The 15,650-nt window shown below is 36.5% G+C and overlaps 1 protein-coding gene across 3 annotated transcripts in view; it reads right to left on the reverse strand.

Moving 5' to 3' along the window:
* Hcs (holocarboxylase synthetase-like protein) overlaps positions 1 to 14,646 on the reverse strand; it is a 19,972-nt gene extending 5,326 nt beyond the window's left edge. Inside the window, exons 1-14 of one of the 3 annotated variants that reach the window (XM_069505740.1) lie at positions 14,185 to 14,646; positions 13,342 to 13,601; positions 12,245 to 12,398; positions 10,645 to 11,521; positions 9,818 to 10,013; positions 9,187 to 9,311; positions 8,002 to 8,028; positions 7,168 to 7,300; positions 6,545 to 6,721; positions 3,160 to 3,345; positions 2,473 to 2,658; positions 1,681 to 1,787; positions 1,053 to 1,153; positions 202 to 418 (exon numbers count right to left, since the gene is read on the reverse strand). In XM_069505740.1, coding sequence (XP_069361841.1) covers positions 202 to 418; positions 1,053 to 1,153; positions 1,681 to 1,787; positions 2,473 to 2,658; positions 3,160 to 3,345; positions 6,545 to 6,721; positions 7,168 to 7,300; positions 8,002 to 8,028; positions 9,187 to 9,311; positions 9,818 to 10,013; positions 10,645 to 11,521; positions 12,245 to 12,398; positions 13,342 to 13,601; positions 14,185 to 14,320 — 2,882 coding nt within the window. In that variant the 5' untranslated portion in view covers positions 14,321 to 14,646. Of the gene's footprint in view, positions 1 to 201; positions 419 to 1,052; positions 1,154 to 1,680; positions 1,788 to 2,472; positions 2,659 to 3,159; positions 3,346 to 6,544; positions 6,722 to 7,167; positions 7,301 to 7,977; positions 8,029 to 9,186; positions 9,312 to 9,817; positions 10,014 to 10,644; positions 11,522 to 12,244; positions 12,399 to 13,341; positions 13,602 to 14,184 lie in introns of all 3 variants that reach the window. The other 2 variants (XM_069505739.1, XM_034979853.2) reach the window with 2 other exon arrangements.
* Between the last annotated feature and the right edge of the window lie 1,004 nt (positions 14,647 to 15,650).

The following is a 15,650-nucleotide window of genomic DNA, read 5'->3' on the forward strand; positions in this document are numbered from 1 at the left end:
TACCTAATAAATGTACATACTTAATAAATAACTTCAGCTTGAGATGGCAATCGGAGAAGGAACACCACGCACACCCGCACAGCCCCCACGCTAACCCGGTGCGGGTTTGCGCAAGCGTGCGGGGCGTCCCCCCCGCCTCATACCCCGATACCCATCTCGACCTGTCGCGGACTACATTTACCATAGATCAGATTTACTAACCTGTGTAACCAATACTGGTAGTACTGTTCAAGGAATGCATCGACGCCGCCTTCAGTTTCCATATACTCCAAAATTCGCTCTAATTGGGAACAATATCGAGCCAAGAACTTCTCTATCGATATCGATGCTAGTGTTGTCCCGTGCTTTTTGTTGTAGTCCGCAATTATATCGTTTACGCATGTCGTTGGGACGCTGTTCGAAATGTTAACACCTGTGCCTAAGGAAAAAAATTACCACCATTAAAAATAATGAACTAAGAGCCTGCGCGTGCCAGACCTTCGTTATTTTATAAAAGCTGAAAGTTTCCCTGTGTATTGTCCCCAACACAGGGAGGAACGATCAGCGACTATGAACTTTGGATCATGGTGGCTTTGGGAGATAACAGGTATTAAAGGTGTAAAAAACCTTACGTCAAAGTAGTCTATGTTTTTTATTTCTTCGGAATAGTAGTAGAAACGAACGACGTCATGCATTGCCAGACACTTGGTATGGTGGCAACCCCCTGCTAGACACCTTTAAAGTTTAATAAATTGTTAGTTTAAGGGTTCTCTCTGGCAGGGGGTTGCCACTTGCCACTACAGTGTCAGGCAATGCATGACGTGATTTCTAATACTATTCCGAAGAAAATATAAAAAAATCAGACTTTATTCTTTGACGTAAGATTTTTTACACCTTTATTACCGGTTATCTCCCAAAGCCACCATTATTCAAACATCATAGTCGCTGTTCGTTCCTCCCTGTGTACGCAGAGAAACACTCAGGTTTTATAAAATAACGAAGGTCTGGCTCGCGCCGGCTCTCTCTCTATAACGCTTTATAACTTTAGATAAGAAATGATAAACTATACGTACCTATATCGATAATGACATCGTCGCCCGTACAATTCGCGGTGGTGATAGTTCCGCCTATTTTAATTTCGCGTCCAAAATAAATGTCGTTAGGCCATTTTATTCTGGAAAGATTCAAAATTATTTAAGAATAATTTGTTGGGACCGATAACGATAATACGAAAGAGATAGTCATTGAGTAAAGTAAAAAATCTGGGAGTGCTTAACGTTTTTAGAATCTGGTGACAATGTGGCTTTTTCATAGCATCACCTGGTTTTGATATGTACTAGATTTCTTTCATGTTATTATATTTTTTATTCAATTAAATTGTACAAGATTTACTTAATTATCTATTATTTTTATCATTAGAATCTTAGTATTATTGTAATAGAGCGTGGCCTCAATGAAATAATTATCGTGTAAATATGACTTGTCGATACGTCCTGTACCTATTTTTACACAGTAGAATGTATGCAGACACATAAAAATTATGATGACTAATAAGCATACAATCAAAATATTAATAAAAAAAAGTATCAAATAGATACTAGTATCTGTTCTTAGTTAATTCGGGGATGCAAGACCGAATTTATTTTTGAAAGCCGCTATTTTTCACTAGACAGTCTTTCTTGTAGGGAATTCGGTACAGACCTTATATCGAGTTGGTCGTAGGCCGGGTCCGAGCGCACAGCACGCACGGCCGCTAGAGCCACCGCGTGCTGCACTAACGGCAAAGTCGGGGAGATCTTCCGCCACACCTGATAATAATATGTGTTCAAGTTTGTGGAGCGTGTGTCTATAGTTCACACTTACACAATGCCCTTGTATACGACGTAACCACAAGTAAAGTTCACTCGCCTTCGTGAATTGCAAGAAATGTACCAATCTACACTTGGTTGTGGTGGACGATGGCCAAACCGTTCTCATTTTAAGAGGAATCACTTCGAGGAACATTTCTGATCACAGGTCTCATGTGATCAGAAGTGAGCTGGCAATGGGTTGACGAAGTAGTGACAATTCATTATGTCGTCAATTTTAATCAAGCGAATCTAGCGGTGTGAAAATATTATTGAACATTCCCTCCAAAACTATTGTAGTGTTATTGAAATTGATAACTTATTTATTTTATATGAAATTGAAATGTCGAGGGACGACGATAACAGCAGTTTTTTAACTCCGGAATTAACCTTGATTTTATTGTCTCACGAGGTGTGAAAAGTAGAGTATTCAACACGGGGGTAATACCATCTTCGTCTAGAGCATCCATAAAACCCCGCGCTTCAGTCAGGATTCAAGATGTAATACACTCGCTATGCTAAGAATTACTCTAAAATTCCTCGGTATGAATCGAATGCTAATAATCTACTGTTATAAATTACTTTTACATTTTTTTTCTACATGAAAAATCCGTAACATTAGCGTGTAGTAATGTTCAACACCTACCTGCAGGGACATGGCGGCCTGGCCCGGGGTGGTGATCCAGTGGTTGCCACCCCGGCCCCGCGCCGCCACCTGTCGCCGCGCCACGGCGCCTACGCCATGCGCGAGCGGACTGCGCGTCACTGCCAGCGTGGTGGACAACACATCCGCGTATATTACTGCGCGCCCGAGGTGGGTTGACGTTAGGTTCTGCAGAACAATTTTTACATTCTATGAGGCCTTTACTAGATCTAATTTACACGCAGTACGCGGTATGAATATGATGTATGGCCATAAAAATATGTCAAAATACATACATAAAATTTGAGCTACATTAAAAATGAGTATTTAGACTTTGGAAGAAACTGATTTATTTCAAAAACACGTTAAGTTAACAATAATAATAATAGAAAAATAATTCTTTGGGTAAAGGTCACGCCAAACTTCTTGAACGCTCTGAAGTGTTGACCAATTAGAGTCGCACGTAACATTAAAAATCTATCCGCGGATAGACGGCAAGGAGCGGGAGCAGAGTATACATCCGCGCTCGTCTTATTATCGTCTGTATTATCATACAGCCATTATAAAATAAAATAAAATAAAAATCTTTTTTATTCAAATAAACTTTTACAAGTACTTTCGAATAGTCGGATGCATCTACCACTATCTATCTATCTATTATGGGTATGTATTATAAATTAATATACTCACATCAAAATATTCAACAGTGGAGAAGTGTTCAGGACACTCGTACAAGTGGACAGGGAGGAAGGTCTCGGAGGGGGGTTGTACTGCGGCCTCGTCCCGCATGCACCACTGTATCGTCAAGCCAGCGAGCTTCTGTACGCGCCGCCCGTCCACCGCTTTGCACCACTCCTCCACTAGCGACATCTTTTGCTAGAAAACAAAACAAAAACATCTTAGAAACAAACACCTTGCTTGTTGCCAGTTTAAAAAAAATAGCAAACTTCTTTATACCTACCGCGGGAATTTTGAAAAATCCTGTTTTATTCTTCTAGTTTTTAGACTTTATTATAAAAAGAATCTCTGTCTTTCTAGGTCCAAGGGTTTGTTTGTGCTTTGATAAGTCAATGATTTTAAGCTAAGTCACAAGTTTGATAAGCGTCTTATCAGATACGGATTTAAGCTAAGTATAAGTTTGATGAGTCAGTCAGTGTGTCAGGACTGTTCTTTGTATGTATTAAGATTATGGGAATACTTTTGGGATTTCAGTCCACTCCTTGACGGTTGAGCTATTTGAGGCGTCTGTTGGTCATTCCATAATATTACGATTAGGTAATATGGTTTTCAACTTTACTATTTATCTAATTGTGATGTGAATACTCGTATTTACATTTAGAAGAAAGTAAGAGGATCTTGTGCGAAATACATGCTACAATATATTTTTTATTAAAATCACACCTTCCTAAAATAGCTTTTCTATTAATTTTAGAAGCTAGCAATACTTGCAAAAGCATCACAACACGACTTTTTACAATACACGACATTTATACAATATATACATTATACACATGTAAATATAATATTCCGCATATAAATAATACTAATCAGTTATCAGTGCCATTGTGCACAGTGAATGCAAAACTAAAAAACACGTTACAGAAAAAGGAGACCAGCATGCATTCTAAGCGTTTAGCATCTGTATTTGCAAGCGTAATATGGACACAATTTAGAGATTTCAAGAAAATTTACTGTTTTTAATCATCACGATTGTATAAATTATTTTCTTTTATAACAGACTTCCAAAAAAAGAATTAATGAATGACGAGTGATTCGCCCGCCACACTCGCACATTTGCTCGTTAGGCAGCGACAACACTATCACTACACAACACACTCACTTCTCGTTGTTTGATAACTCATTTCTAGTATTCGTATTCTTAGTGGAGTTGTATGTGGAAGAATCTGGATGCCCATCGCATTATTATCCTTTGAAAACTAGCATTATGATCCATAAAGAAAGAGAAAAAGCGTGTGGGCAACCAGCTTTGACAAGCAATCTCCTTCACAGCGACCATTCATAGTCAAAACATACTCAATTTAAAAAACTTCAAAGAATTTTAATTCCATTGTTGCTTGGCGAATTTCTTAAATAGCAATACCAAATTCAAAGTCCGTCACCAGAACTGATAAGTTGGTGGCACTGTATATGCGCATATAAGGCGCGCGTATACACGCGTACAAAAACGAGCTTATGCTTACATGCAAATAAAAATGATAATCTCAAACCGCTCTATAAGCAGTGTTTCTAATTTCTTGAAATCCCTTACAGCATAAGCGATACAATTAGCGAGCGTTCGCTCACCGGGCATCACACCGTCACGTGGCCCGGCCCGCCCGTCCGCACCTCCCATCCGCCCTAAACACACCCGCCCACTATTAGTGCCGCCACCACGGATATTGTGACTTATGATTACGGGGACAAGGTTCATTTTAGAAACAATAAGGGGATAAAATAAAACTCAATCCATCCACAGTTGAAGACTACCTAAGTACCTAGTACTTATGCAAAAAAGATATGGGACATTGGGTTGTAATCCGGGTTGTACACAATCTCTTAACTAATCTGACAGGTCTAGTGACCAAAATTAATAATAAAAATAATATAATCGATCCTATCTGTAATCTGTCGATAGCAACGTCGTTATTTGTCAAAAATTGTATGGTCTTTTGAAAAATAACAATATTGCTAAGTAACTTATCGACAGATTACAGAAAGATTCATTAATTTCGCCTGTACATAAGTAGGGTATCTACTTATCATTTTGTTTTAGTTAATTTTTGTAGTTGTAAGTTACCTGGGCGATGGAAGGTGCAGGCATTACACCCATTCTGAGTAATACAGACGAAATTTTACATCTGCACAAGTGTTTTGTCTGTGACACCAATGGGGAATAAATTTATTTTCTTTCTCTTCTAACGGGAACATTGTAAACGAGACAGCGCTACATTAAGACCTGCCATTTCAGTTTAGAGGTTGAGTACAACTGAATTAGCACCATTATGTGACTCACTCTGAGATGCACTCTTCAATTCCTCATCCATTACACTATTTTCTATTTGACCCATTGTTCTAGAGCAATTAATGGGGCAATTAATAATTAATTATGGGGGCAAACAAACTGCAATGTTGAAGCGTGTGGCAACTAACTCTTGCATGAAAATTTTACCGCCCAATCGCGAGCCAAATAGCGTGTACGTCTATAAATATGACTCCGTAGCGGGACTGATAAACCGAAAGTGACGACAATCATCTCTGATTGGCTGACACTTTCCCGCTATTGGCTAAAACAACAAATCACAACAGTTTAGATTGTAGCAATATGATAATCACAATTTTCGTAATCGACCAGCTGGCTTATTAAGCCGTGTTAGCAAATCAATTCTTTGCAGTTTTGTGAACACTTTACTTTTAAAATAATACGGTATTGAATAGACGTCTACCTTAGGCAATATTTGATAGAAAATAGTATTATGGAATGGATGTAATTACGGCTTAGGTTTCGAATAGTTTACATAAGTGGTTTTTATACTCATACGAATACAATTTCAGTGCTTTTTCTCGTAATACCAGATGACGGTGTTTTCTAAAAGCGCCTAACAGATGAATTTCATAATATTCAATATTACTTCTATATTGTACGCATGACAACTATTTTGATTGGTTTTTAACTTAATTTATTATGACGTTGTATTTTAATATAATACATATTCAACATAACACAGTAATGGGACTAGTCATGTCAAACAAAAATCATATATTTAGCTAATGTAAATTTAACGTTAGTAAATAAAATTTTAAGTAAACTCTCATAATGGAGTTTTAGCACTAACAAAGTGAAAAACATGACTAACTATATATCGTTAGCCCAAGCATGTTATGATATATCATGCATAGAAATACTGCATATTAAATATTAAATAGGTAGATAATATATGCGGGCATAACCTCGAATATATTTTATCTATCTACTATCGATATTAAAACACAAACGTCATAATTCAGCAATAGCTACCATGACACAAAAATGGCGATGCGAAATGATTAGGTCTTCAAACTATAGACCTTCTCTTACCACGTGGTTTCCAAGGAAGTAACCCCTGGTGTATTCCAGTTGGGTGATTTCGCGCGTATCTTTGACATGAAGGCCTAGAATATCACCTAGGATTTTGTGTAGGATCTCTAGTCTGGCTTCGTTGCTTCTGATACCTTCTTCGCCGAGGTAGTCGCAAGGATCCGCTTCCAGGTGTATCTGTACAAGTAAAATACTTACTGTTAAATATCTATTTGACGTACGAAAAAGAATACCGTCTTCTTCAGGAGACACTTTTTTGTTGCTAGTCCAAAACCTTCCTACTTTTTGAATACTGTTTGCAATACTGCAATTTAGGTAAAAATATATCACCGATAAATCCAGCAAATTATACATTTTCAGGTACTAGTCTGACAAGTCTCGGCATTCAAACAATTAACCTTTTGCGTGCTTAATTTTATGCTTTCCCAAAACACCATCCACTCAAAGCGATTTTTTCAGATATCCTTCCATCCACCTTGTGCATATCGTTTTTTTGGGCGGCGGAAAACTCTTTAAACGTTTTAAATATAAGTAGATATAATTTTTTGCAACAACATATTCAAAGTTTGATTTCAATTTTTGGGGTGGCTTATCAAATAAATAAAGTAAGGTATAAAGCGTACCTGGGAGAATATGGCTACGCCATTGTTTGTCAGGTCAGTAGCCTGCAGCAGGGACGGAGTGCGCCACGTCTCTTCCGAGGCCAAAACCTGGATACCGAGCTCGTGACCAGGATGCCCAGTGTATTTCGATGGCCTGGTAATCAATATACATTCAGATTAGCTCTACATAAGTTAGTTTTTCTTCACAAATCATCGTGATTAGGAAAGTCAATAGTTATACTCAAGACAAGCAATTATACGAAAATGTTATTTAAATTGTGGTTAAAGGAACAAATTTACTAAGAAATTTATTTTTTTATCCTTGAAATCCACTAGATCTTAATCAAACTTAAAATATGCGTATGCATTTCTAAATTTTTAATGACAATAATTTTACATTTAGGCAAAATAAAATAAATTCCAATAACAAAATAAGTATTAATTATAAGAAAACAGATTCGCACATGCCAATAAAAAGAGATTTAATTTAAAAGTTTACTGAGCGAAACTACATTTTAAAACTAGCTATTTAGTAATTAGTAAAGTAGCCACAAAATTTCTTTGCCTACATAACAAATATATATCTAAAAAAATAAAAGCGACATAACTCAATATAAACATCTATGTTCTATATAAAATTATGCAACCATACAAGATTCAACTATCAAAAATCCACCCTTAATAATTTTGTGGGTAAAGGAATATGAATAAAGAAGGTGTTCGAAGTTATAGAGAATGAAATCTGGCAAACTTTGCACTAAACATCAAGAACGTAAACAAAACGCGTCATAGCGGCATTTAAGGCAAAATAATAAGCCAGTGCCTGCTTACTCGAAATAGGGTGTAAATGCGTACCAACACATATTAGCGTCCTGACTGGCTCTGGAAAACCAATCAATATATTACTCTTCTAATTAAAATTTTGTTAATAGAATAAGATTGTATAGAAATCTGTTTAAAGAAGGAACGCAGCATGAAAGTGGAAAAAGATAGAGTATGCGCAGGATTCGTTTGCGTAGGTCCGGTAGCGTAGAATGAATTCAGGCCTAACGCTGCTGTCTGTCGCGTACTATTTCTATAACGAGGCTGATAATATAGAATAGTATGCTATTTATAGTAAAGTAGCATTATTGGCATACAATGTATGCGACACGCGACCGACATCAGCGTAAGAGAATTCAGGCTATAGGCGCGTTTTGACTGAGAAATTAAATGATGCCCACGACTTCGTTCGCGTTTATCTTAGGTTTTTTTTAGAATTCCGCGGGCCTTCTTTGATTTTCGGGGATAAAAGTAGTCTATGTCCATCTACAGATGCAAGCTATCTCCGTGCCAATTACATGATGCCCGCAATTACTTCCGTGTGGTTTAAGTTTTTATAAATCCCTTGGGAACTCTTTGATTTTGCGGGATCCACAGTAGCCTGTGTCCTTCGTCGGAATGCAAGCTAGCAAGCTGTAAATCTGCAACAAATTTTGTCAAAATCGGTTAAACGATGGGCCGTGAAGAGCTAGCAGATAGATAGATAGATAGACAGACAGATATACTTTCGCATTTATAATATTAGTAAGTAGTATAGATCATGGATGGAAGTATGGGTAATGGATATGATTTTATCACGTCATCTCTCAAAGAACCAATTATTTATTGTTCTCCATATTTCTGCATATTTGATCTCCGTTCCAGTGAAAGCTTGCGCATTTCTCATCATACCGCATCGCAGATGCTAACTTGAAACTGACTAGTGCGTAGATGAAAGTTACATGGATAGTCCATGACTGCTACAGTTTTCTGAACTTTTCCATGTCAACATCCTGTTAACACTAACGTTTTAAGATAAGCAGTGCATCGCTAATTGAGTGTGAACCAACATAATATAACCACACAGTTACGCAAAACGCGTAGAACTCTTGACACACATAAATTACGAAGAATAACTATTTTGATAGGATAGAAGTTGCTCTAAATAAAAATTCCACATTTATGTAACAGTTAAAACATATAAATAGGATACCTATTGACATAGATATATGTACTTACTGTCTATCACTTTCTGTGGAGAACTGTTTCTTAGCTGGCGAGGCTTGGTAGCAGAAGATATGGTGCTTCATCTTTACCGACTTCCACTTGTCATAGGAAAATTGCACTACTTCGTTTTCTCTAATCTGTAACATTAAAATTTCGCATATATGATTGATTGATGATACTTTTTATTGTGAAGTAGATACGAATGAGAACGGTGATTTTCCAGAAATATTGGCTGTGTTGTGATGATTCAATTTGTACTGAGTATAGCCTGAATTTTTATTTTACAATAATTATGGTTTTTTACAATAATTTTTTTCGAGGTTGTCAATCGGAAATACAGATTATACCGCCAATACAGAGAACAATCTTCCACTCAGTCAATAATGAATGTGTGTATCAATGGATGTACTTATGATTTTTTTGTTTAATAAATTTTATTTGATCCGAATTTACCATAGAATCCTTGTCGTGTAATACCCTAGTCTTACCTTCTTACCCAGAGGATGCATTGTCCGTCATTATGTTGACATCAAACATACCTAATGGATATCCATTAGGCTTCAAGTGATGTGAAGGGGGTCCTTAAAATCCAGGGTGCAGCCGATGTCTGAAACGGAAGAGAGTTATAATGTTTGACACATACTTCAGCAGTCTTGTAATGCGGCAACACAGTGTGCAGCAGGTCAGTGCAGAGCCCCAGCAGCCGGCCGCCGTCCAGCAGGTGCGCCAGTAGCAGTGGCGCCGCGCGGCCCGCGCAGCCCGCCACCGCCACCAGCGCCGCCCGGCCGCGCCACGCGCCCGCGCACAGCGTCTCCGGCGTTACACTGTATACTGTGTACCTGGAATGTTACGACTTGTAAACGCAAGCGTTGCAACTTGCAACAGCGAAAAATTAACAGATTTTTCTAGATGTACACACGCAACATAACTGTGCCATTTGTAACTGCATTTTCAGGACAAAGTTTAGCTTTGCAAGTAAAGTAGTATCCAGATAGATGTCGAAGTTCCAGGCGTTAATATGAGTCGCCTTAATAAGTAACGGCCTCCTTATCAATAAATCGAATTGTTGATGGTGTAACCATTTCCTTCCCTTGATTGAAACAAAGTATAAAATATGATAGTCGCAATCCTATCAACTATTGGCTATTGGCCAAAATTCCAGAAAGTAACATAATAATTTCAGTCAAAACAATGGTGATATTCGCAAATTTGATAATCTTTCGATAGTGATTTTAAAACCGTGTATTAATGTTTTTCTGCATGTTAATAAACATATCAAATAGCAAAAGGTTTGTCGGTAAAATCTAATTTTGGCTATACTTTACCCAATACCAGCAATTTTTTTGTCAGGCCAATTGCGAGAGATTACCTTTCGGCATCCCTATATACTATAAGATAATTATGAGAATATTGATCCAAGATCATTATCACATCATTGTCATCAAATAAACAAGCACACACTACACTTACCTATCGCAGTCTAATACTTTTTTCAAAGATGCTTCTAAATTGTCTCTAGCCACTATACTATCTGAATAGATTAATACATTTGGTGATTTAGTATTCACTAATGGACGGGAACTTTTCGTGGACTTTGGCGTCATTTGAGAAGGCGAGCTTTTCGGCGTTTCCTCTTTAATTTGCGTTGTCACTTCCATTTGACTCTGAGGTCTCTTTGGAGCTGTCGTACTGACTACCCTTTTATGAGTCGTAATAGATTTTATTTGACTCGAAATATTGAGCAATGATGAAGAGAGTTGACTCGTTCCCTTTTTCAAATCTAATTTGAGACTTGACTTCTTTGGTGTTATGTTGTGTTGGATTTCGACAGTAACATTTTCAACAATTAATTCTCCACCCTCAGGAACTAAAAGTTTTCTTTCTGGTGATTTACCCAGAAGTTTCTCAGGTGACTTCCCAAGTTTCTTTTCTGGTGATTTATGTATTATACTTTCTGTAATGGTTTGTGAAATTTTGACTGGGGACTGTTTTGGGAATTTTACTTCAATCTGTGCAACTGGTTTAGAACTTTCTGGTTCATTCTGGTTTGGTGGTTCATCTTGATCATCTGAAAGAGATTTGGTTGTGATTGTACTAACATCAGTGAGGGTAACATTTCTTCTACCTACAGATGTTGTGTCAATTTGATCACTCCCGCCATTCAATTCTACGCCATTTCTTCTATCAGACTTGATATCAACAACTTTCGATAACTTTCTCAATAGAGCAGCATGGACTGGCCACTGGAACTGTTCATGAGATTGCTTTAAGCTGGCTTGTATTTCACTACGAAGACCTCTCATTGATAGATCTGTTGCTTTATTCGGTTCTCCAGATATTTGAACAGCTAAAACATTAAAGAAAATTAACTGATTGCTTTATGAACTTAGTATAATGAATATTAGGTCATAATGTTGTATTAATACAAAAGATCAAGCAATAAAATTCGGTCAAGTGCGAGTTGGACTCACACACGAAAGGTTTCGTACCATCGTACAAGAAATAACACTAAATTTTTTTAATTTTCATGTCCGCCATTTTGAAATTTTTATTATTTATCATTATAGCGGGATTAGAATACACATTCTGTGAAAATTTCACCTCTTTACTTATTACGGTTCACGAGATACAGCCCGCTGACAGACAGACGGATGGACGGACAGCAGAGGCTTAGTAATAGGATTCTGTTAACAAGTGCCTAGAATCCTAAAAGCATAATGAAATAGGTTTGGAATTGCTGCATTGTCGTAGGTAGGTAGACATATTATTCTTGTATTTCCCAGTTATATAATACCCGATAATTATGTTTTTAATCAAAGTTCATAAACAATCGTTTGGAATTTGTTAGTACTGGACTTGTACCAGTCCTCATACAATCTCGTTTAAATATTTCAAAACAACATGTTACATATAATACTATGTACTTAACATATTATAACGAGTATATTAGCAGCAATTGTATCAAGAATTGAAAACAAAACAACATCTAATTTAGAAGAAGGTAACACATTTCAGCAAAGGTTTAAATAACTATAGTTAATTAATTATTATTTAAAGCAATGATACATACTTTGTATTCTAACAACCGGTAATTTGTGATCTATAATAAATTCTCCTCCAACGAAATGGAAGCCAACAACACTTAGGTTTTCAATATTTGTCTTCAAAACTATTGCCAGGTGTGATCCTGCTTTCCAGGCTACGGGCTGGCCCATAGATTCCAACTAGAACAATAATCAATTTTCAAGAATGTTCAATGTAAAGTTCCATTAAAAACTAAACAGTAAAACTATCCATTCAACATTACATAAGGTAGTGATAAAAATAAATCTACTGATTGAATGAAGTCCACTCTATGACAAGATTTATATAATTAAATTGATTATACTTACTAGAGATTAGAATACCTAATAACCTTGGTTTTATTTCTACACATGAGTTAAAAAACTGTAATAAGTAAAAGATAAAATGAAAAATGGAATATTTACTTAGTTTTAAACTCTTTAAAAATAAGTTTACTCGCTCCATTAGGTATCTTGTAGTGATAAGAGTCATTCACCAAGAATGGAATAATTAAAAAATTACAATTGTCAATTAATCTAATCAAGAGCTGAAAATTATTTATCTCATGATGAGATTTGAGGTAGAACATACCAATTTTGTTTAGAAAAAATCATAATGCTGGGGGCAAATTTAGCAAAATTTAGCTGTATCATATTGAAATGTTAAGAAAAATGTCATAATAATTATTAGTGTGGATAAGACTCCATATGTATCCATATATGTGTCCATTTTCTGCACTGTCACAGCATTATCACCAACATTATCATCACCAGGTTAGCCCGCATTCTTAGATTGCATCATCAGTTACCACCAGGTGAATTTGCAGTCAAGGGCTAACTTGTATCTGAATTTAAAAATAAAATTTAGCTGAAGTGCAGTAATGGCAATTTGCATTTAGCACAGCCAAACTCTTTTGATAATGTCACAGATCCAAAGCTAACTCTTCACTCGGTTTGTCAGGTGGTGATTAAAACAGGTTTCGAATTTTCATACACCAAGTTTTTGCTAGATTTTTCCCAAGCCCAAATAAATTGAAATCCTGAATATCAACAACATTCAAATTACTTGTGTTTTTATTCAATAAGAAAAATTAATTTTCCTTACCATAACTATATCATGATAAGAGCTTTCTTCATGAGGATCCATTTCACATTCAAATAACACTTCAACATTAAGATCAGACTCTACTGTGGAGTCTCCAGAGCCCAACGGCAGGCCTCCAGCACAGGACACCCAGTCAGTGACTTCTATACATTGAGTGGGTTTCATACTGCATATCCTAGATGCATTCGTGTAGTCGAGGAGGTCACACAAGTATGCATTCTTTGGATTTATACATAACTTTGAACTGAGTGTGGGGGTTTCTGAAAAGTTTAAATCTTATTACCCTATAATGCTCCAGTTTCTAGTATCTAATGTACATTTTTACAGTGTATATTGATATAGTTAAGCCTACACATACAATATGTTCTTTAGATTCACATGTAACTTTGAACTGAAAGTAATAAACTTCATTTCTGTAAAGTGAGTATAGTGCATTATTGCAATTGACATAAATTCATTAACTACTTATGAGCAGTTTTTTATACATAGGTATATGTAATTTGTTTTAGGTACACACTTAAATAAATGAATCACTACGCTAATTTTAAGTAGTTAAATGCTGTTTTTGACATTACAAGTATTAATTGAGATTCTAATATACAAAATGACAACATTATCATTTTATTACAAGGAAGTCTGTATAAGGAAGAATAATGAATTATATAATTATAGCCAGCATAGTAAACAAATAAGTATTAAATAAATAACAATTCATGTTAGTACCTACCTATGTAATAAGGTGAAATAAAACCTAAACACACCAGAATACTAAAGTGTAGAGACTATGGGATATGAGGTGATACATTTAGTTTAGAAATTTCTGAGAATATGTAAAAACCTTACCTGCAGCATTTTCAGGTACTTTACAAAAGGCGACACTCGTATTACCACTTAGAAATTCCAAAAGACGAGCTCTAAATGAGCGAATACGCCAGGTCTTTATGAAAGTCATTGCGATGTAAATCGGCGTAAAAAGCATAATTACTATTTTGCTTTACACGGGTATCCACTAAACAAAACTCCTTCTCATTTTCACAAGTTTGTTCAATATTAAATCCAATAAAAACCCAAGCTCACTGCTATTCGAGTATTGATTCCAAAGTACATACTATCTGCACATGATATAATCCAATAATGTATGATATAAAAGGAAAATGGAGTTACTACCTAATTATATAATATCTATTCACTTAAATTCGATTAAAAACACGTTTATATCTATGTTTATTTTCACAAGAAAAAATAAATTAGAACACCAAAATCTGCGTAAATTTCGCACTCTCCCAATCGCGAAGAGCTTCCAAAATGAAATGTCAAACTCAACTCAACTCAACTGTCAAAAGTCGCAACTGACAAGTGACAATGACTTTATCAAATGTCAAACCAAGTGACAAAAATACTTACGTTCCATTTTACGTTAATAACTAACCAAACAACAACAACTACGTTAATAAACTGCAGGTTCCATTTCTGTTTCATTTTGAATTGCATCATCACTTAACACCAGGTGAGTCAAGGGCTAGCTTGTAACTAAATAAATAAATAAAAAAGCTACATCCCATTGAATAGTCGGTCCTTCGAGCCAGATAGCTACTGCACTCGATAATGCTCAGAGATCTACTACGCGCATCCTGATTCCTGAACCTGTGTCCTGTACAATATACGACAATAACGTCATCTTCTTCAATTTTCGCAATGCGTTCAGATATTTAGCTTTGTAGGTAGGTACCTACAAGCTAAATCTGACCTACCAGATACTTCTGCCAATTTAGCACCTAGGGATTTATACCTAACTAGCTTATTCCCGCGACTTCGTCCGCGTGGACTACACACATTTCAAACCCCTATTTTACCCCCTAAGGGATTGAATTTTCAATAATTGTACCTACGTCATAATGGATATCTGCATGCCGAATTTCAGCCCGATCCGTCATTGATCAAACAGTCAGTGAGTCAACTTTTCGTTTTACATATAGATTGAAAATAAGTACCTAGGTAGGTAGTTACCTAGGCAGATGTTTGCTGGTATCTAGTACCTAAGCAAGTATCCTACCAAATTATTCAGGGGCTCGATTACGGTATAGTTCTTGCATTTCACGTAGGCCACTGACTCATGCTTGTGTTTGTCGTATCGGTATAATACGTAAGGTACTTACACTAAATGTGTGCGTTTGACGCGGTGTCCTGCGTGAGCGACGAATACTACGCGACGCGACGCTGCGAACGCGACGAACGCGATCAACTCAACGGCATACCGTGCTTGCAGCCAGTGTTTCCATGTACACGGTAATTACCGTAGATGCACCGTA

Source organism: Maniola hyperantus, chromosome 21 (assembly GCF_902806685.2).
Source record: "Maniola hyperantus chromosome 21, iAphHyp1.2, whole genome shotgun sequence".
Classification (NCBI taxonomy): Eukaryota; Metazoa; Arthropoda; class Insecta; order Lepidoptera; family Nymphalidae; genus Maniola; species Maniola hyperantus.